Below are 23145 nucleotides of genomic sequence, written 5' to 3' on the forward strand. Positions count from 1 at the left end.
CACCTCTGCCCATGCAGGGGTGCCCTCACACACATGTACCTGCACCCTGCCCTCTGGGCTAGGAAGGCCTACCGTAGCCGTGACTTACAGTGACCTGGTGCAGTGACCTGTAGTGAAAGGGTGCATGCACCTTTTCACGCAGGCTGCAATGTCAGGCCTGCAGATAGTTTTTTCTTGGGCTCCCATAGGTGGCACAGTACATGCTGCAGCCCATAAGGAACCCCTGGTGCCCCAGTGCCCTGGGGACCTAAGTACCATATACTAGGGACCTATATGGGGGCACCAGTATGCCAATTTTGTGTGTGCTAAGTCCTAAGCAACCAAATTTAGCAGGAGAGGGCACAATTACTGGGGTCCTGGTTAGCAGGATGCCAGTGAACAAAATCAAAGCACACTGACAGCAGGCAAAAAGAGGGGGTAACCATGCCAAAAAAGAGGGTACTTTCCTACAAACGCAGCAAACCGGTTTTCGCGATTTTACCAGGCCCATGGAGGATGATACAATTTTGCACTGAAGGCCCACTGAATGTTAAGAATTGTACTGTGCGGACTACCAATCCCAGGATGCACCAGTATTGGTAACCCACTTAAGGGCATGAATAATTTTGCACAGAGTGAATTTGTTAATCCATTTCTGTTTTACTGGTGTGCTCTCTCTCACCTTTGAAAAAGGACGATGCTGTCCGAAACACTCCAGGTGAAAAAGAGGGAAATTATCATGAAATTATCTGATTTGTTTTTGCCTGAAGGAATAAAGGAGCCTGAACGGGAGTGAGTATCGTTTTTTGCCAATAACTTTGCCCTGTTTGATGAATATTTGCAAAATTTTCAAAACTTGTATGCCACTGACTGCAGCTGCTGTCTGCAACGTTTTGAGTTGATTCGTCAGGCGGGGGTCGAAAAAAAAGGAGGGGGTCCCAAAATGTTTTTCCCCCAATCAGTTTCCTTAGGTATTTTTAGATATAACTACAGCCCAAACCATTGGACAGAATTACACCAAATGTGGCAAAAACGCTACATCTTGGTATATTCATAAAACTTCTCACCATCCAATAGAAATACAGGCACTCTGGTGCATGGCGTGTGAAAAATCTATTTCTTCAATGCTACAACATCGATAAGTTTATGCGTTTTGGCAGGAAACCTGCCCTTGTCTCAATACTCAGCGCTATTTACACAGAGCTTAAGGAATCACAGTGTGATTAACAACATCATGAACACAGAGGACATCTTCAGGAGTTGATGCACTAAAACAAATTTGAAAACAGGGACACGCCTTTTGATGAATCACAATAGGTTTTGTAACACATCAATGTTAATTCATAACAAATGAATAATGGGCAGCACATTTAAAAATTAGTCAAATGCAAGGTGTGCATAAATAGCATGCGGCCAAGCCATGCAAAAAGGCTCCAAATGCAGACACAACCGTGTTGATCGAACACACTATAAAGCAATGTCAAAATTGTTGCTAAAGAGGTACAAAAAGTAAATCAAGTAAAATAAGAAAATATAAAAATAATCTATAATGTTCCTGTCCATCCCGCTCTACACAACATGGGAAACTTAAATAAAGTGGAGCTCATATAAATATGCATTTACAGTAAATAGCAAAACAGCCCCACTCAAGGCTCGCCCTGCCCATAGAGACGGAATTTGGAGAGGCATTGTCATATAAACAGACATTTCAGTATTCATACAGTATAGTGTGTGTATGAGACATAAGCCAATGCAGTTTAGAAAATGTTACTTTGGCACAAACCAACGGACCTAATGCAAATCATAACATATAATAAACTCCATTATACTAGTTTGCTCTAATTGTATCTTGTCCAACAGCAGAATAGAACAGAAGGTGCATGTGCCACCATAATTCAATTTAATAATAATAAGATATCTTCCAAGTTCTGTTGCCCCATTAAGGAAAACGTATAAGAACTCCACTATAGGAAGCTGACTCTGTATATACTATACCGAAATCGGGTACAGTGTGCACAGAGTCCAGGGGTTCCCCAGCGGTTTAACAGAGACTAAAGTAGATAATACTAATGTTCTCTTTTGTGGTACAGTGGTTATCAGTGGGTAGTACAAAGCAGTTGTTTTACAATCACAGTTGAGAAATGAGGCGCACACTCAATGACTAACTCCATGCCAATGTCTCTATATAGCAAAAATATATTTGGTTACTTTATTTCTAGAACCAGAAGATCTTTGTTGCAGGTAAGTACAATTGACAATAGGTATCAAGCATATGTACCAAATGTACTTTGGTTTTTGCAGGTAAAGCAGTTTACAAGTAAGTAACATTTCTTTTTCAAAAGTTGACACAGTGCAATTTTTTATAGGAGTCAGTAGGGGAAAAGTGTTAGCACAATTAACAGGTAAGTACACGACTTATGATTCCAGTCTTCGGGGGCTAGGATGTCCATAGTTCAAAGTTTAGGGTGACTCCAAAAGTGCACCGCCAGCAACACAGGGTCGGCTGGGTGCTTAGGTCAAAGTTGGAGTCGGGTTTACAATGGAATCCTCAGAAAGACTGGGGGTGCTCAGTAGAAAGCAGATTGCAAGTAAGTTCCCACGGTTTCAGAACAGAGGCCTCGGGGTTTAGGTCAGCACTGGGGGAGCCCACAGGTTCACACCAAACACACACCCTCAGGAGCAGCAGGGTGCAAACACAGAGCTGTGTGCCCAATGCATTTCAATAGGTGGACCCCGGGGGTCACAAAAGATGCTGCAGGCTGGGCCCAGGCGGTCATTTCCGGGAAACCAAAGGCTGGACAGGTAGGAGAGGCACCTGCTGGACGTTGCTGAACTGCCAGTCAGATTCCCAAAGGCCAGGGGGTTGCAGGTGCATGGGTCTCCATGGGTGTCAGGTATCTTCGTTGGATCCGGTCACAGTCAGTGGGGTCCTCTTGATTCAGGCTTCAGGCATTGCTGTGTTCGCCAAGAGGGTCCCACCATGGGTGGACTTGAGGTCAGACCTTGTCTGTACCAGTGGGCACCTGGACTCTGGCCGTGTGTGCCTGGTGCAGAGTGGGCAGGGCTTGCAGATACGAGGCAGTTCTGCAGTCCTTTTGGAGGTTTATTCTGTACAGGGATGCTGTCCTTTAGAGTTCTTGGTCCTCTGCTGGGCAGACAGTCCTCTTTGGGTTTGTAGAGGTCGCTGGTCCTGCAGGATGCGTCGCCTTCTTGAAGCAGGGGTCTTTGAAGCTGCAGAAAGGCCTCTAGGGCTGGGGCCAAGTAATTTGTCGTCTGGAGTCTTCACTGCTTTTTTCTTTCTGATTGCGATTGTCATGAATCTGGTGAGTAAGGTTCAGGGGTGCCCCTAAATACTAGATTTAGGGGCTTTACAGGGGTCAGTAGTAAATGGCTACTGTCCCAGAGGGTGGCTACACCCTTCCTGTGCCAACTCCCTTTGGGGAGTGGGGCACATTCCTGTCCCTACTTGTGCCTGTCCTCCAAACCAAGATGGAGGATTTCTGCAAGGAAGGGTTCACTTCAGCTCTGGACACCTTCGGGGTGGTCCCAGCTGATGTGGTCACTCCTCCTTGATTTTCCTAATTTTCCTGCTGGACCTGTCAGCAAAAGCAGGGCTTGGCTCAATGGGCAGGCATCTCCACTAGCTGGACTGCCCTGGGGCACTGTAACAGGAGGCCTGAGTCATTGACACTCACTACCAAGTGTTAAAGTTCTTGCAGGGGGCAGATGTGATGTACCTCCAACCAGAGCATGCTTTGTTTCTGACCCCAGAGAGCACGAAGGCTCTCACTCCATGGGGTCAGAAATGTGTCTGCTAGCGGCAGGCTGGCACAGACTGGTCAGTCCTGCACTAAAGGGTTGGGAAAAATACAGGGGGCATCTCTAAGATGCCCTCTGTGTGCATTGTACAACAAATCCAACACTGGCATCAGTGTGGGTTTATTGTGCTGAGAAGTTTGATATCAAACGTCCCATCCTTCAGTGAAACCATCATGGAACTGTGGAGTTTGTAATGACAAACTCCCAGCCCATGTACTTAATATGGCCACATTGCACTCACAATGTCTAAGAAAGGACTTAGACACTGTAGGGGCATACTACTCATGCAGCTATGCACTCAACTGTAGCATAGTGCACCCTGCCTTACTGATGGAAGGCCTGCTAGAGGGGTGACTTACCTATGCCACAGGTAGTGGTTTGTGGGCATGGCACCCTGAAAGAGGTGCCATATCGACTTTACCTTTTTCACCCACCAGTGTGCAATGGCAGTGTGCATGTGCTTTGTGAGGGGTCCCTTAGGGTGGTACAATACATGCTGCAGCCCTTAGGGACCCTCCCTAGTCACAGAGCCCTTGGTACCTCTGGTAACTTTTACAAGGGGCTTAGCTGTGTGCCAGGGGTGTGCCGATTGTGGAAACAGTGGTACAGTTTAGGGAAAGAACACTGGTGCTGGGGCCTGGTTAGCAGGATCCCGGCACACACTCAAGTTAGCATCAATGTCAGCCAAAAAGTGTGGGTAACCCGGCCAAAAGGAACACTTTCCCTCACCTACCTCAACACAAAATATCTAGCACTACTGATATCATAGCCACTGAGCCTTAAGTCACTACACTTTCACTGATTTGGTTGAAACGCGTTGCCCAGAGCCTTAGAAGTTTTTCAGTTCGTGAAATCGGCACGTGAATAAAGCGATTATTGTGCAATGAATCGGGAGTGCCAGCATCTCTTTCACCAATGTGAATGGGAAGAGATTATTTGTATATTTATGGAGCCTGCATCCGGAGCCATGCACCAGCCTCATTGGAGGTAGTAGTCAGCTGTTGCAGGACGCTTGCAGATATATATATATATATATATATATACATATATATATATATATATATATGTATGTATATATATATATAGATAGATAGATAGATAGATAGATAGATAGATACACATATATATATGTGTGTGTGTGTATTTACTGAAAAAAACAAAGGTTGAAGTGATGTTACAATTAGGAATTGTAATTATATTTTTAACTTAAATAAACCTTAGAAATTCAATTAAAAAAATCTAAATTTAAAGAAACATGCTAGTTAGGTGAAAATGTCACTTATAACATAATGTTTGAAACAAGCAAAACCACTGAAATTCACCAATGAGACGTAGCTCACTTTGTGCCCCAGCCATGCATAGTGTTGTCATCAGTGATGAAATTTCAGATGTTGCAGTGATGTTATTAATGATGTCATAGAACGTGTCATTAGTGATGCAATATGAGAGGCAATTAGCAGTGCATAGTTAGAGGGTGAGGGGCCTCCCCACCAGGTCTAGAAAGCAGGGTACCCCATCCTGCCACCTATATGTTTTTTTGTTGTTGTTGTTGTTTTTTTCTTTTTAATACTTTTTTTCGCAGGACAGGGGAGGTTGAGTCCCCTGGTCCTGAAATGGATGCCATCACATCTTTCTTGATGTTGTGGCAGCGATTCAAATCTTAACTAGATTCTGCAGGTTCTCTGTGGCATGATATATACTTAAATTTTAAACATTACTTTTGCAAAATCTTCTGAAAAGATTTACGCCAAATCACAAAAAGCACGTCTTCTGCCCCAAGATGTAGCTTTCTACCAAATGTGGTGTAATTCCGCTCAGCAGTTTTTGTAGTATCACTGTTCAACATTCCTATGAAAAAATGAATGGAGAAAACCGGTTTTGGGACTCCCCAGCACCCCAAACACCTCCCAACCTCCCTCCCCACTACTCTCCATTTTCCCTGCCAACGCTTCATGGATCACCCTGAAACTTTTCAGGAAGAAGCTAAGGTGGATGTGACTTTATTTTGGAAAGTTTCATGAACATTGGTCAAACGGCGTCAAATTTATAAACAAACCAACAAATGCTGTTCCTATTGAAACATGGTCCTGACTATATATCTATCCAGTGGCAACTGAAAACAATGAGGGTTAAAGTGGAGCTATATGTAAATAAGGTAGTAAGATTTTAACTTATGTTAAAATAACATAGAAACTCACTGGGAAAAAAACAATTGCCAAATTAGAGTTATGCGTATGTCTTGTAATAATAGAAACGTTCAAATTTAAAACTAAAAATACTGCATTTCACCAGTTATTTGTAATTTACATTAAGTATTACTTGCACCACCTTAGAATCCAGGTATCATCAATGATGTAATATGTGAGATCATAAGCAGTGCGTCATAGTAATGGAAGCGATACTTATGTCAATTTCTTCGGTGAGCAGCCTGTGACATTGCCTGGGCTCATGGGCTTCCAGTGGGGTCAGCTAATCAGAATCCTTTTTTGTTCTTTTTGACCATGGGACTCCCACGGCAACAGAGTCCCAAGTCAATATTTTTTTTACTTTCATTTTTCTAAAATAGATGTTTACACAAAATCACAAAAAACATGTTTTCTCCATCAATATATAGCTTTCTACCAAGTTTGATGTAATTCTTTTAAGCCGTTATTTTCTGTATTGCTGTTAAATTTTCATAATTCTGAAATAATCAGAGTATATGATACTTCCCTGGCTGGTAGACTGTGGCTCACTTGATGCTCTACTGGAGCACAACCAGACGTTAAATCAGTCAGTGATTGCAGAAACAAGTGAACTGAGTAATACTTCTTAAATGTACATAAAACAGTCTGTTTGGTACTCTTTCAGCTGAATTATTGCATATTCTTGTTATCCTGCCTAACAGTTCGTCTATACAATTAAAATATTCCAGGGCAGACTCATATTTGGCCAAATCAAACCAAAGTCCAAACCTCCCTTCTGATCACGACTGTTTTGGGTGAACCGGATTGACTATCCCAAGAGAATTCCAGATTTTCAGAAGCACAATACGCACCCACTAATGCTAGTTGCAAGCTCTCAGTGATTAACATCCCAGGACCAACAACACCTAGGGTGTTGTCTGCTCCAGTCCATACTCCGCAGGGGGGCACTTCAGCATCAAATTACCTAGCCACTCATGCTGCAGTCTCCACACACCCCTACGGACAGCCCAGGGGCACATGGAGTAAGCCCCCAAGGCACCTAATCTTCCAACGATGGCCACAGATAACTTCCAATCACTTGTCTCCTGGAATGTGGCTGCCATAAAATCAAAATTCCTCTTGCCTTATTAGACTGATTTCTTCTGTATATTTGATGTTTGCATACTCCAGGAAACCTGGAGCACAGAGCTGGTGTTTAGGACCGGGTACACCAATTCTTGGATTCTGGCCAAAGCTGATCACTTCGGAAGGCCATATGGTGGCTTATTAGTCTGGTTAAGAACTTCATTAAACTGCTTGATTGAAAAATTGGATAATGTGTCCCCAGATGTACTAGGAATCCGAATGAGGTCAAACAGGGCCCCAACTGTCGACATTTATAACATCTATGCCAGAGGGGTCAAGGATGGCAAAAGGTCAGAAAATCTGCTTACATTAGGGAAATACTCGAGACCCTGCCTAGTAATCAACATGTAGTATTAGCTGGGGACTTCAATACTACAGTTGAACCCTTGTACTGTGAAGACACTTATCTGTCTTCAGAGGAAGACGAGCGGTGGTGCATTCCCCAACTAGAATTGCCTCCCATAAAAAGATGTAAAATTCTGCAAACAAATCTGTGTACTAATATGTCGATTCACAAAATTCCAATACGGAGCAGCCTCCTTATCTAGCCTACTTCATCACCATTCACGAGGTCGGTCACAAAATATGACATAGTCTGATTAGTCCAAATCACAAGTTGGTGGCCTGCAAAGGTCAGGCAGACCACCATATCTGTAATTGATTCAAAATATATATATAAAATAAGCAGCCTGTTTTAATTAAAGGACATTGGACAACTTTTAAACCATCCTTGACCATTACCTACACCACTGAAAGATTCACAAAAATTCACAAAGGGGAAGGAGTCCAAAAGGGAGTCACAAAGGGGAAACAGTCCTTGACCATTGCCTACACCATTGAATGATTCACACAAATTATATTTATAAAATTATAATTATAAAATCGATATCCATTCACATACCCATCTAGAAGCAGTAAAGCTTCACTGACTCCTACAATGGGGTTGCAAATGCCCAGTATCAATTTTGTGGTTGCAAACACTGAATTGGACTGTTTGCAAATGCACAAAAGGTACATCTGACTATCGATAAGCTGTTGGGCTTACTGATCTTGGCAAAGAAACACATGGTACTTACAGTTAGTACACCAAAATTGACCTGTAATTAGGGAAAACTTGAGCTGACAGAGGTAAAATTGTATTTTATGGCCAAACAGCTGCAGCATTTGATACAGTTGGGAGAGGGTAAGAGATTACTGGAGGGGACACATGCACAGACCTCCTTGCGGTAGTTGTTGTTGGTAAGAGGAAATATATCTTAATTGGTATCCTTATGTAGTGAAGTAGGTAGAAAGGACATGGGTGTGGATTATAAAAACGTTTTGAGGCCTCCCTGGCTCTACATGTGCAGCAGTAGTGTTGTAAGGGCTCTCATATCTCTACAAGACTGCTGAATAAGGGACAGCAGCACCTTGGCTTGTAAGCGACTGAGTCACTCCTACACCAGTTGGCAAATGTTGGCCCAATCCTTATGGCTTTCTAACAGCACCTGAACAGCACACAGATACTAAAGGTGATTTCTGGCAGCCTAGCGCATGGACTCAGGGGTTTTCCCGGGGAAATATCATGGTGGAACAAGTTGTACCCTTTTCTCTTGTTAGCAGTAGGTCTCTTACACACACACACACAGACAAGAATGGAGATGAGTGGCTCAATGGTTAGAGTTGCAGACCCTGATGCAGAAATCTGGCCCAGGACCAGGGTTCAATTCCTGCCTCGGCAGGTCTTGGGCTCAATTTCCTCGGACCTGATAATTCTCGCATCAGTGCCTAATCTAATTCATGGGTCCCACTCTGTAACTCTGGGCAATAGCTTGCTTAGTTTCCACAATGGCCCCCGCAGCGCTGGGATGCCTGGCTTCACCTTGGAGGTTGCCCAGGAGTGGGCACCTCACAGGGAAAAGCCAGGAGGGGTTCCACACCAGTATGAGTACAGTGCCTTGAGACCCTAACAGGTGAGTAGTGCGCTATTCAAGTACGAAGTTTACAGATGAGGGATAGTTTTCAATACATTTATTGGAAAGACTGCAATCTATGCTAAAATACATGAGCTGCAATGATTAGGATAATGACAAGAGATAAAATCAGGTATGTGAGAATTAGAGATGTGAATATGAACAATCTCAACATTTTGCAATAAACAATAATACACAAATTCTTACCTAAAACATATTTCTACCCTAAAGAGAGAACGGCATGATAAACCTAATCTGCCCAAACCATGCGAAGTGCCCCAACTTCCGTTACCGTAGAACAAGGTCGGCCTCCAGTCTCCAAATCAGGTGGTGTAGAGACACAAAGGCTGAGGTCTGCTTCAAAGTCACGTGCAGTATGGATGGAATATCCTGGGTGGAACCCCCTCTAATGACTTTGTTCTCACAGAGTGTTTTCATAAGGCCCATGTTATTGTCCTTGCAGATATCCTGGCGTGGGTATGTACCTAGGCGTTAGATTTTATGCGCAAACTTGCATCGGCAGTACCATAAGAAAAATGACTGATATGTTCACATTCTGTTCTTGCTAGTGCGAAACAAAGGGACATGATGGCAATGCAAGACGTACGTTACTGCTAATGATGCTTTAATGGAATGGTGACTGATTATAAAATAAAAACATTTCTCCTAAAATGCAAGAACTGCAAGCAATGCTAAAATGAATAAAACTGAATAGTAAGACAGAGCATGTTTATTTAGGTAAAAGCCTGCAAGTCGAAGCTAAGCTAAGCTTCTGTTCCCAGGCAAACTAAAATGAATCCACGACAGTAGTGACTACAGCCATTGAAAACGATAAAGAACAACATGGTAATGTCACTGCTGTGTCAGCAAGTGAAAAAAAAATCTCAAGTACTTTTGCATAAGACATATCTAACACCAGTGAAACTCCACAAAATATACCCAGACCCTTTCCCAACTTGTTAGAGATGCATCAACAGGAGTGCGATTTATTTACACACAACGTGCTATTGCCCTAAACTACTAGATGTGCATATTGACCATCCAGTCCTCTTTTCTGCGCATTGTGTTTGAGTCCAAGAAAAAAAAATATGACATAAATGTGCAGTGTATGGAGTGATCTTACTGAAAAGATGTATTGTGATACATTTGTTAAGGGAGTCCACAGGCTGATCTCTGGCTCGCAGATATGGGAGCATGGGCAGTGGCAGAAGAGGGACCAAAGAAAGTGGTGAGCACGGCCGCTAGGTTGACTGATGACTTAGCTGACAAAAGTATGATTTCATGTCGCAGAGGTAAATTGACACCTCGGGCCATAGGCCTCTTTAACAAAAAGAAGTGAATGAAAGTCTCAAATGTTTAAAAAGCTTGGATAAATGTTAGAGATGTGAATTGGACAGTATGTGGAGCAGCTAAAGGTACATCTACATAAAGGAAACAGGAAGCACACAACAGTTTGATATCTATAGGGCCTATGTATTTACTGTTATGGCGGCGATAGAGGGAAGGCAGGAACTATTGGTGGCATACAGGGAAAGGGTTTGGGTTATCAGCTTGAATCCTGATATATCAGAAATGTTCTACAGAACAAAGTACTGAAAGAACAGTTTACTAGAGTATTATGATATGGAATGTGCCAGTGGATGGACTGCTTTTTATGTTCTGCAGTATGCAGTATTTGTTACTTCTTGTTGGGTAAGACTGCGCTTGGACCAAAAAGAAAAATACAGTTATTAAAGAAAACACGTAGTGCTAAGGAGACATTTTTTGAGTCTGTTCTGTGGCCCTCAAGAAGTTTGGCACTTTTGTTTTTGAAAGTTATATGTATTTAATGTGTGGACCACTTACCGGGAAATTATGTTCTTTCTTATAGCAAGTTAAAGATTATCTCGACATTGAAAGTGTTAGCTGTTTTTTTTTGATGATTCACACTGTTTATGAGTTTCTAATCCACACCGTATCCTGGATTAAGCCGTGACTGCGCTACCCTCTGAGAGTCCTGTGCTAAAATGAAGTACTTGGGACTTCAGTTTGAATGTGACAATACTGTGGCCTAAGAACACCAGTGCTAAACAAGGATACAAGTTTTTTCCAATAACTTCTGACTGCCTTGGGACCCTAAAAAACTGCCCTCACTATGTCCACCTGAACTTCGGGCAGTTTGGATACCTGTCAGTAAGGGAAATTAGGCAGAGTTAATTCATTTCAGATACTAAATGGAGCAAGAAATTAATGTAACGTTTTTCTTTGGGCAGGAAAAGGAAGCTGGAAGCCCCAACCCCCACCTTCAACACTAAAGCCAATATTTTCCACCAGCAGAAGATCTGAAGTTGGTTGGCACCTAGGTAACTTTAGCTGAGTACATATAACTGTTAAACTTTGGGCTTGCTGTGAATATTTGCAGTTGCATATTTCCATTTGCTTTGTTACACATTTTCTTCTACTGCAACTGCCTACTCTTGCCTCTTCCTCTCTATCTTTTTCTCTTTCCTGTGTTATTCTTCCGTCTATTTCATACCTATGCCATTTCCTACTCCTTCATTTTTCGGCCTATGTGTAGGCATATATGATGGACACAGTGACATGGGACCCTGCTGCAGAAAACATCATATAAAACATTTGTCAGCAAACATATTTCGATTTGCCATAGCCAAAGGTGGATTTTTCATGTTCCGTTTTCCTGACTACCTGTGGTGCTTGAGCAGTTTCATTTACAGACAACACGTTTGCGATGAAATTGCCACAAACTTCATAGAGATAAAACTATACAGCGTACAAAGGATAATGTGTTGACGTTGGGTTTAAATGAGTATTTCATTTACGCATCACCAGGTGTATTGTTTTGATTTGATCCTGGTAAAATCTTTGTTTCTATCACTCCTCTGAATTACAAAAAGAATATGCTTACTTTGTGCTTTCGTAACTACTGAAATATTTGCACATTTCATTTACAGGTATTTTTTAAATGTTCTTGTGTGTTAGAAAAAAAATGCATCCTATCCTTTCCTTTCACTTTCACTATAACCAGTAAATTTGTTGCATAGTTCACTCCACAAAATCTGCTAACATTATAGTCAGAGAAACAAAATTAAACACCAACTTTCCTTTTAAATCAGTAAGAAGCAATTTGTCAGAAAACACAGTCTGACATTTGACCTCTTTCTTTGAACGCCCAGCAAATTTGATAAAGTAAAAACAAAATTTAAAGCCATCTATCTGATAGAGACTTCTAGCTGCATATTCCTTCCCTTTAGAAATTCCAGGTATCAGCCTGGAATCTGGGACTTTTGCTGAGCAATACCCTTGCACCTGCCATCGGGTGGCATCATTCGGATCTGCATGGCGTCATTGGAGCTGTCTGTGACATCACGGTCGCCTGTTAAGGCATCACCCAGGCGCGCACATGTCAGTTCTTTTCCTTCTGCGCAGGTTAAGCACAAATCTGGAACAGGGCTACCCTCTGTCTTTTTTGACAGGCTTTTTTCGACCTTTTTGCGTCTGTGTGAGGATGACCTCAAGAAAGACTTGATTCAAGCTGTGTGGCGCCTGCCATTGCTGTATGTCGGTGATGGATCCACACCAGGTGTGTCTATGGTGTCTTCAGCGCAATTATGATTCAAATTTGTGCTCAGAAGCTGGGCCACGGCTCCCAAAGCTTTGAGGAAGTGGTCTGTGAAACTAATGGCAGCCCGGCAGTCGACATCGGCCAGCGTGACTCCTCAGAGGTCACGGTCCTAGTCGAGGACAAGATCACGGAACCGCTCCAGGCACAAGAAGAAGAAGTGTAAACAGACTTCAACTTCGCCTTGCCCTTCGGCCAATGAGGCGACTCGGGATCGTTGACGTTCCAGACACGGTTTTGCAGAACCGATGCTAGGGCCCACTCTGTGCCTTCCTCCCTTTCCGGAAGCCAGAGCGACTCCCGCTCAACTTAAAGAGTTTAATGAGGCCATGTGCCTCGTGTTTGAGTAGGCTGTCCCCACTAGAGTGCCCTAGGGCCTGCAGGGTCGGCAGAGGCCCCATCAGGTTCCATGTTGGCAGCTTTGGACTCGGCTCCAGTGGGGCCTTGTGGATCCGATTCTGGATCTGGAACTGCACCGCCCTCAGACAGTCGGCATTCTTTGGCTCCACTCCTGACATCAATGCTCCCTGCGCCACAAGCGCACCCCGGGGGCGCAAGCCCCATTCTGTGTATATGTACTGTGTGTGACTACAGTGGTATTGCATGAACTTTGAATGTCTCCTAGATAAGCCTTGGCTGCTCATCCACAGCTACCTCTAGAGAGCCTGGCTTCTACACACTGACTACACTACACTAATAGGAGATACCTGGTATAAGTTGCAAGTACGTGAGGTACCCACCACACACCAGGCCAGCCTCCTACATTGGTGGTGCAACGGTGGGATAAACACTTGCAATTGCCTTATCACTCTGTCACCTGGTGCTTTCCACAGGAGAGACCACTCCTTACCTAGAGGTATACATAGTACCTAGTGTAGAAAGCGAGTCTCTAATGTGTAGGTAAGCTAGGGTCTAGGCATAGCCCTTGCTCTAAACTTCTTTCAGGTAGACTAGGAGTTAGGTAGGTTAGGTACACCCTGCACTATCCTAACACACACCATGTCTGCAACTGGACACACCTCTGAGTTCATAGACTCTCCCTATGAGAACTTGGCCTTCAAGGAATTAAAGGGGTTGTGTGCAGAGAGAAAGTTAGACATGGGGAGGAACCCTAATAAGAATCTGCTCTTGGGCTTCCTCCTTCAGGATGACCGTGACCAAGCTGGTAGCCAGGATGAGGAGGAGGGAAAAGAAGTAGACCCTAACCCTCTGAGGTAGAACATGACATTCTAGGTCTGGGGGAGGATACCTCAAAGGGTCATAATGTTCCTAGCAGACCCACTAGTATAGCTGGAAGTGGGAAGGGAAGCCATACTGGTAGGGCCCCCTTTATACCCAGAGGAAAGCAGAAAGGGCCACTAAGCCTAGGAATAGATCCACCTCTGCTCACTCTCATATCACTTTAGTGTCCGAGGGATCATACTACACAACTCCAGGAGATGACTCTATCGATAGAGAGCTCAGGAAACTGAGACTGGAGGAGGCCAGGCTGAGGCTGCAACAGCATCAACTAACCCTAGAATGGAAAACCTTGGCAGTGGAAAGAGAGAGCGGCAGGGGCTGGGGCTAACACCCCATGGTAGCAGCAGCTCAAGCTTCAGGGATCACAAAGTCAGGGAGGACTCCTTTGATTCCAGAAACCTGCACAAAATTGTTCCCTTATACAAGGTGGGGGATGACATCTACAAGTGGTTTGCTGCACTTGAGAGGGGCTGTAAAGTTCAGAGGGTCCCTCAAAGGCAGTGGGCTGCTATCGTCTGGTTGTCCTTCTCTGACAAGGGAAGGGAAAGACTTCTCACTGTCAGAGAAGAGGATGCAGACAATTTCACCATTCTCAAAACTGCACTTTTAGATGGTTTTGGTCTCATCACTGAGCAATATAGAATAAAGTTCTGGGAGACCAGAAAACAGTCCTCACAGGACTGGGTAGACTTTGTGGACTGTTCTGTGAAAGCTTTGGAAGGCTGGTTACATGGCAGCAAAGTGTCTGACTATAAGGGCTTGTACAATTTACTATTGAGAGAGCATATTTTGAATAATTGTGTGTCTGATTTGTTGCACCAATACTTGGTAGACTCTGATATGACCTCTCCCCAAGAATTGGGAAAGAAGGCAGACAAATGTGTCAGAACAAGGGTGATCAGAAAGGCTCACACAGGGGGCGACAAAGAAAGAAAAAGGAAGCAGGTAAGTCTCATGACAAGGGTGGGGACAAAGATAAGAAAGGCCCACAAAACTGTTCTGGGGGTGGGTCTAAATCCTCTTCCAATAACAATCAGACCAAAAAGCCTTGGTGCTATATTTGTAGAAACAAAGGCCATAGGCAGGAGACAGCGCCTGTCCTAAGAAAAGCACCAAACCTCCCACCACTACAACCCCCACTCCTACAACTAGAGCCCCTAGCAATAGCAGTAGTGGTGGGAAGACTAATACTACTAATAGTCAGTACAAGGGTGTAGCAGGACTAGCTCTGGGAAGCGTAGTGGGGACTGGTTTAGTTAGGGAAACCACTGGGGCTTTTTTGCCTCTGATGGTGGCATTGACCATGCCACCCTTGTTGCTTGTCCCCTTAATATGGATAAGTACAAGCAACAACCCCTCATAAATGGTGTTCAAGTAGAAGCCTACAGTCAACATGGTGACTGAAAAACTGGTGTCTCCTGAGCAACACCTACTTGGTCACCAGTACCAAGTAATTGACGCCCACAACAATACTGTGAGCCACCCCGTGGCAGTTGTTGACCTCAGCTGGGGGGGGAGGGGATTACTGATCCTAAAAAGGTTGTAGGGTCCACAGATCTATCTCTAGAGTATCTACTAGAGGATGACTTGGAGACTTCAGCTTGGGCTGAAGTAGAGTTGGAGGCCCATGCAGCAATGCTGGATATTCCTGGGCATTTCTTTGCTTTGACCAGGGCTCAGGCCAAAAAGCAAAGAGAACAGGGAAACATGGATCCTGAAAATATGGATCAAGAGCTTCCCAAAAGCAGGGGTAGGAAGGGTACAAAATTATACCCTATCCCTCCCTTTATTGATGATTGCCCCTTTGAGGAGGAGGAATCTACTCCTTGGACATAACCTACATCTGAAGAACTCCAAGCTGACACAGCTGAGCTCTTAGGTGCAGGGGGGCCTGCCAGGGAGGAGTTAAGTGTGGCTCAAAAGACTTGTCCCACAATTGAGGCTTTGAGACAACAAGCTGTGAAACATGAGACAGGGGATGTCAGTGGCACCCACAAGGTATACTGGGAAGACAACCTCCTGTATTCAGAACCTAGGGATCCCAAACCTAGTGCCACCAGGAGATGTGTAGTACCTCTGCAATATCGAGAGAGTTTTTTTTACTCTTGGCACATGACATTCCCATAGCTGGTCACCTGTGACAGATTGGTCCCTCACTTTCATTGGCCCCATACGTCTGAAGACACAAAGGAGTTTTGTCGCTTCTGTGTCACCTGTCAAGCCAGTGGCAAGACAGGTTGGACTCGAAAGGCCCCTTTAATTCCACTTCCAGTGGTTGGGGTACCCTTTGTAAGGGTCTGGGTTAACATTGTTGGCCCCCTAGACCCTCCTACAACGTCTGGAAACAGTTTTATTCTGGTGGTGGTGGACCATGCCACCTGGTATCCAGAAGCCATTCCTCTTAGGACCACTACAGCTCCTGCAGTGGCCAAAGCCCTCCTGGGAATCTTTTCCAGAGTGGGTTTCCCAAAAGAGGTGGCATCCAACAGAGGTAGCAACTTCATGTCTGCATAATTAAAAGCTATGTAGAACGAATGTGGTGTAATTTATAAATTCACCACAGCTTACCATCCCCAAACAAATGGGTTGGTTGAGCGTTTTAAGAAATCACTCAAAGGCGTGATTATGGGACTCTCTGGAAAAACTCAGGAGGAGATGGGATGTCCTATTGCTCTGCCTCCTCTTGGCCTACAGGGAGGTACCCCAAAAGGGAGTGGGCTACAGCCCCTTTGAACTACTCCTTTTTGCTCACCCTGTTAGGGGTCCACTTGCACTGGTGAAGGAGGGATGGAAGCAACCCCTGCATCCCACAAAACAAGACATAGTGGATTATGTACTTGGCCTCAGATCAACAATGGCTGAATATATCAAGAAAGCTCATAAAAACCTTCAGGCCAGCCAAGAATTGCAAAACCAATGGCATGACCAGAAGGCTTTTCTCACTGTGTACCAACCAGGACAGAAAGTGTGGGTCCTGGAGTCTGTGGCTCCCAGGGCACTCCAGGACAAATGGAGTGGATCACACATAGTGGAAAAAAGGGTGAGGTCACTTATGTGTCAGACCTTGGCACTCCAAAAGTCCCCTCAGGGTACTTCATGTTAACTGCCTAAAGCTCTACTATGACAGGGCTGACTTAACCCTGCTCATGGCCACTGATGAAGGACAGGAAGAAGAGAGTAACCCTCTCCCTGACCTCTTCCCAAGCCCTGCAGCTGATGGCTCAGTGGAGGGGGTAGTCTTAGCAGATTGCCTCTCTGAGTCTCAAAAAGAAGACTGGAGAAATTTCCTAGGACAGTTCTCTGAACTGTTTTCACTTACACCTGGTCAAACCACATGGTGTGAACACACCATTGACACAGGGGACAGCCTATCTGTGAAGAGTAAAATCCACAGGCAGTTTGACCATGTCAGTGACTGCATCAAAGCAGAGGTACAAAAGATGCTGGACCCAGGAGTCTTTGAGCAGTCTGATAGCCCCTGGGCTAGCCCAGTGGTGCTGGTCCCAAACCCCACTCTCAGAATGGGAAAAGAGAGATGAGGTTTTGTGTTGACTATAGAGGGCTCAATACAGTAACCAAAACTGATGCTTATCCTATCCCTACGACAGATTAGCTCATAGTAACACTGGCATCTGCAAAGTATCTGAGCACTTTTGACCTTACTGCTGGCTATTGGCAGATTAAGTTGTCAGAAGAGGCTAAACCCAAAACTGTATTTCATTTTCAAACACTGGAGGGCACTAACAATTCACAGTAATGCCCTTTGGTCTGGAAAATGCACCTGTCACTTTTCAGAGGCTGGTGAACACAGTCCTCTAAGGTCTGGAAGCCTATAGTGCAGCATACCTAGATGATATAGCTGTCTTTAGCTCCACCTGGAATGATCACCTGGTCCACCTCTGGAATGTTTTAGAAGCTCTGCAAAAAGCAGGCCTCACTATCAAGGCTTCAAAGTGCCAGATAGGGCAGGGGAAGGTGGTTTATCTGGGACACCTCGTAGGTGGGATACAGATTCAGCTACTACAGGTGAAGATCCAAACAATGTTGGATTGGACTCCCCTGTACTACACAAACTCAGGTCAGAGCCTTCTTCAGCCTCACTTGGTATTACAGGATGTTCAGTAAGATCTATGCCTCCATTGTAGCCCCTCTTAATGACCTCACATCTTAGAAAATGCCTAAAAAGGTGTTATGGACAGCATGCTGTCAAAACGCTTTTGAGGAACTTAAACAGGTCATGTGTCCTGCACCTGTTCTAAAAAGCCCTAACTACTCCAGGAAGTTCATAGTACAAACTGATGCTTCAGGGGTCGGGCTTGGGGCAGTTCTCTCGCCACTCAATACAGCCAGTCAGGATCAACCAGTAGCTTTCATTAGCAGAAGGTTGACCCGCAGAGAAAAGTGTTGGTCGGCCAAAGAGAGAGAGTGGTCTGGGCCTTGAAGAAGTTGAGACTATACCTCTTTGGTCCTCACTTCATTGTTCAGACAGACCACAAACCACTCTTATGGCTTAAACAGATGAATGGAGAAAACCTCAAATTGTTAAGGTGGTCCTTTTCCCTACAGGGGATGGACTTTACAGAGGAACATAGACCTGGGAGTAACCACTCCAATGCAGATAGGCTCTCCAGATATTTCCACTTAGACAAAGAAGACTCATCGGGGCAAGGTTAACCTTCTTGTCCTTTATTTGGGGGTGGAAGGGGTTATATAGGAAAGTGACCTCTTTCTTGGCATGGTTACACCCTTGATCTGCCTATCAGTGTGATTGACTTTGTTTACTGGGATCCTGCTAACCAGAATCCCAGTGATTATGCTCTCTCTCAAAAGTCTGTATTTCACCATACAGTTGGCACACTGGTGCCCCACTGTAAGTCCCTAGTATATGGTACCTAGGTACCCAGGAGGTTCCAGGGGATCCCTATGGGTGCAGCATATATTTTGGCACCCATGGGGAGCCCAAACAAAGGGTTCCGCAGGACTGCCATTGCAGCCTGCATGAAAAGGTGCAAGCACCCTTTTACTGCCACTTTTCACTGCACCAGGTCACTTATAAGTCACCCATATGGCAGGCCTTCTTCCCCAGAGGGCAGGGTGCAAAGTACCTGTGTGTGAGGGCACCCATGAACTAGCAAAGATGACCCCACAATCTCCAGATTCATTTTCCTGGACTTAGTGAGTGCGGGGATGTCATTTTATGTGTGTAATGGACATAGGTCAGTACCTATCTCCGGCTACATAATGGTAACTCTGAACATAGGCATGCTTGGTATCAAACATGTTGGAATTATACCCCAATGCTTTTACAAGCATTGGTTGTATGATCCCATGCACTCTGGCGGCTCCTTAGAGGACCACCAGCATTGCTCCTACAGCCTTCTGAGGTTTTTCCGAGCAGCCCAAGCTGCTGCCACCTCACAGACAGATTTCTGTCCTCCTGCTGCTTAGGCAACTCAAGTCCAGGAAGGCAGAACAAAGGATTTCCTTTGGGGAAGGGGTTACACCCTCTCCCTTTGGAAATAGGTTTTACAGGCTTGGGAGGGGTAGCCTCCCCAAGCCACTGGTAATGCGTGGAAGTGTACATTTGTTGCCCTTCTTGCATAATCCAGCCTACACTGGTTCAGGAACCCCCACTCCCTGCTCTGGTGCGAAACTGGACAAAGGATGGTACTCAGAGCCCCTCCAGAGGGTCTCTGGGTTTTGCCATCTTGGATTCAAGGTTGGCAGGGAACTCTGGGAGCATCTTTGTGGCCAGTGCAGGCAGGTGACTTCAGAGCCCCCTCCTGATAGGTGGTCACCCAGCTAGGTGACCAATCCCCCTTTCAGGGCTATTTAGGGTCTCTTTCTTGGGTGTTTCTTTAGATTCAGCTTGCAAGACTCCAGCAGGATTCCTCTGCAACCTCCACTTCAACTTCTGACTAAAGTAACTGCATCTGTACACTCCAGGACCTGACAAGCAAAGTTTCCCCAGTCGTGCATCCACTGTGGACAGCCTGTCTTCAGCCTGTGCCAGAAAGAAGGAGGAATCTCCCTTGGGGTGAATGAGTCTCCAGGCACTAACTGTAACGACGACTGGCTGCGTGGATCCCCTCTCCTGCCTCCTGCTGAGCTGCGTGGATCCTTCAACATGGGTGGGGGACTGAAGTGGTCCCAATGGTCCTCTCTTCCAGCTGTCCAACTTTGGTGGAGGTAAGCCCTTGCCTCCCCACACAGGATAGGACCACCGTGCATTGCTTAATTTGCAACTGCCAAGGCTTGTTGGCATCCTCTCCAAGGGATCTTCAGGCATCTTGAAGCTCCAGCCCAAGCACTCCATCCTGCGACGCACATCCCCCGAGTGGTTTTCCTGCGGCGTGGGCCTCCTTTTCGCTCCTTCTTCGACTACTGTGTCCCCATCCTGTGGGACTCCTGTGGGTGCTGCCTGTGCTTCTGTGGGCTCTCTGTGTCACTGAGGGCCCGTCTGACTCCCCCTTCTGGGTAGAGTCCACCTGGTCCTTCCTGGTGCCCAGCAGCACCACTTTCCGCCAGCTGCAAGTTTTGTGTGTGCCAAGGCTTGTTGGTGGAATCCAAAGACGCAAACCCTACTGCAATCCTCCTTCCAGCGCAGAACATCACCTGCATCCTCCAGGAACTCAGCTTCGTCTTCTGGGCTGCAGTGCTGGCTCTCCTTCATCACAGTCAATTCATCTCTTGCACCTTCAGTCCGGTGGGTAGCAGCTCCTGCCCTTCCTGAACTCTGCTGTGCTTGTTGGACTTTGTCCCGTTCTTCCACAGGTCCTCTTGTCCAGGAATTCACTGTTGGTGTCTTGCAGTCTCTTCTGGGCTCTGCATTATTTTTCATCTCTTCTAGGTGGGTTTTCTGGGGAATTTGCAGTGATTTATCCCTGCTTTCCTGATTGCAAGGGGATGTTTTGGTACTTACCTTTGGGCATTCCTAGTACTCCCAGCTCCCCTCTACGCACTCCACTTACCTAGGTGGGGGACCAAATATGGCATTCCACTTTTTTATTATAAGGTTTGTGCTCCCCATAGGGCCATTATTCTCTTTTTTGATTTCCACTATATTGCACTGTTTTCTAACTGTTTTTATGCATTTTGTGTATTACTTACCACCTAAGGGAGTATAGTCTCTATGGTATTTTTGGTATTTGTGTCACCAAAATAAAGTACCTTTATTTTTGTAAAACTGAGTGTTTTCTTTCATTTGTGTAAATACTGTATGTGACTACGGTGGTATTGCATGAGCTTTGCATGTCTCCTAGATAAACCTTGGCTGCTCATCCACAGCTCCCGCTAGAGACCCTGTTTCTAGACACTGACTACACTACACAAATACCTGGACCTGGCATAAGGTGTAAGTACCTTAGCTACCCATCACACACCAGGCCATCCTCCTACAAGGCAATACTCCAATAGGAGGTAAGAAGACACACAATTATGTGCACATTAGAAGTCAGTGATTAGCATAGAAAGCAATAGCAAATAGTAAAGGCCCTAGGGGCCGACCAAGCCATTTACTAAGTGTGAGAAAACAGGGCTGATTGCAGAGGCCCCATAACTTTTTGCCCCCATTTTTCTCTTTTTGCTGGTGTTTTCCTGACTTTGATGTTGCCCTGGGTACTGCTAACCAGTCCCAGGGCCTCTGCTCTGTGTAAAATGGATATGCAAATTAGGCTCATTATAATTGGCTAAGTTAACCTACCTATATGTCCCTAGTATATGGTAGGGCATGTAGGTTTAGGGACCACAGCATAAGTGGTGCACACCTAGGTGCACTGCTGAGGTGCCCAGTGTCATTTTAAAGGCAGGCCTGCTTTGCTGGCTGCTTTTAAATTAAAGTTATATGCAAATTCGACTTTGGAATTAAAGGTACTTCCAAAGTCTTAAACTACCTTATTTTTACATATAAGTCACCCCTAAGGTGTGCCCTATGTGCCCCTAGGGCTGGGTGCCATATAACTGTAAGCAGGTACTTTATAAAAATAGATTTATAAGCCCTGGTGAGGTAAAAACAGCCAAATTCGTTTTTCCCTCATTGAAGTAAATGGCCTTCATAGGCTAGAATGGGCAGACTTTATTTTAAATTTTAAAGTCTCCTTAAATGTTACAAACCAAGAATTTGGTATCAAATTGATTGTTGTAATAAATCCCACAACTTCCAGTTGTTGGATTTAATATAACTTGTCCAGGTAAAAAGTTTAGACTTTACCTAAAAAGTTGCCAATTTCAGCTCTGCATTGTTTTTGTTGCTGTGCTCTGATTGGCCAGCCTGCAGCAGCTTCTGCCAGGCTGCCTTGATTAGGTGTGAAGTGGCCTGGCTTCACACAAAGGAATGTGCTTGGGGGAGAGAATCTCCCCTCAGCAGATGGTGAGGCAGGAAGGGGGAGGGCGGCCAAACTGGTCTTCAAAGGCAGAGAAGGACATTTGGAGCACCCAGCAACACCCCCACATCCTGCAACCCCAGACAATTAGGTTCCCCGCTTGATTAGATTAGGAGAGGGCAGGAGAGGGGTGTGTTTATGATTTTTAGCCACACCAGTGGGTGGGCTCAGCCAGATGTAACCTCCAAAAATCAGATTCAGCTATGTTGGATTTTTAGAGACTGTTGCCTTTTGGGATGGATTTTTGCCACACTTCCCAGGAAGTGGTCATCACAGGGGGATGACCCTGTACCTGATTGGAGGACCAGGACCCCCCTGCTTTTCACCCAGGAGCAAGGATAAAACTGGCAGACCTGCCCCCACACCTCAGATCCCCTCCAGAAATCAACAAGAAAGGAACTAAAGAAGAAGAAGGACTGCCCTGCTGGACCCCTGGCCTGCACCTGGACCCTGCACTCAGAAGGACTGCACCAGCTGCACACTTGGGCTTCACCACAAGAAGGACTTTGCCTGGCTTCAACTGGTTCAAGGAGGGACTCCCTGTTTGCTACAGGTGAAAAATTGCTAACCAGAGTCCCCTGCACCAACTCCTGAAGAAAGCGACCAGCTGACCACTGTCCAGTGGCCAAAAAGGAGTTTGCGCCAGGTGCATTCTGGGAGTTGAAGTCCGCACCCCCCAAGGACCATCACAGAACTTCTGGACCCTTGGGGTGAGCTGTGGACCCCAAAAGAACCTTAAAAGAACATCTGGGTGAAGCCCCAGAAGTTTGGAAAAGATTTGAGAATTTTTGGAAAAAAGCTCCAGAGAGGGACCGACCCGCCGCGGAAATTCTAGCCGGCTT

At 45.3% G+C, this 23145-nt stretch overlaps 1 protein-coding gene across 1 annotated transcript in view; it reads left to right on the top strand.

Annotated features, from left to right (window-relative positions):
* CARMIL3 (capping protein regulator and myosin 1 linker 3) overlaps positions 1–23145 on the top strand; it is a 1220401-nt gene that overhangs the window by 1076029 nt on the left and 121227 nt on the right. The window contains exon 36 of the mRNA XM_069238205.1: positions 11314–11403. Within this exon, the coding sequence (XP_069094306.1) occupies positions 11314–11403 (90 nt within the window). The remainder of the gene's footprint in view (positions 1–11313; positions 11404–23145) is intronic.

The sequence above is a fragment of the Pleurodeles waltl genome, chromosome 6 (genome assembly GCF_031143425.1).
Source record: "Pleurodeles waltl isolate 20211129_DDA chromosome 6, aPleWal1.hap1.20221129, whole genome shotgun sequence".
Lineage (NCBI taxonomy): Eukaryota > Metazoa > Chordata > Amphibia > Caudata > Salamandridae > Pleurodeles > Pleurodeles waltl.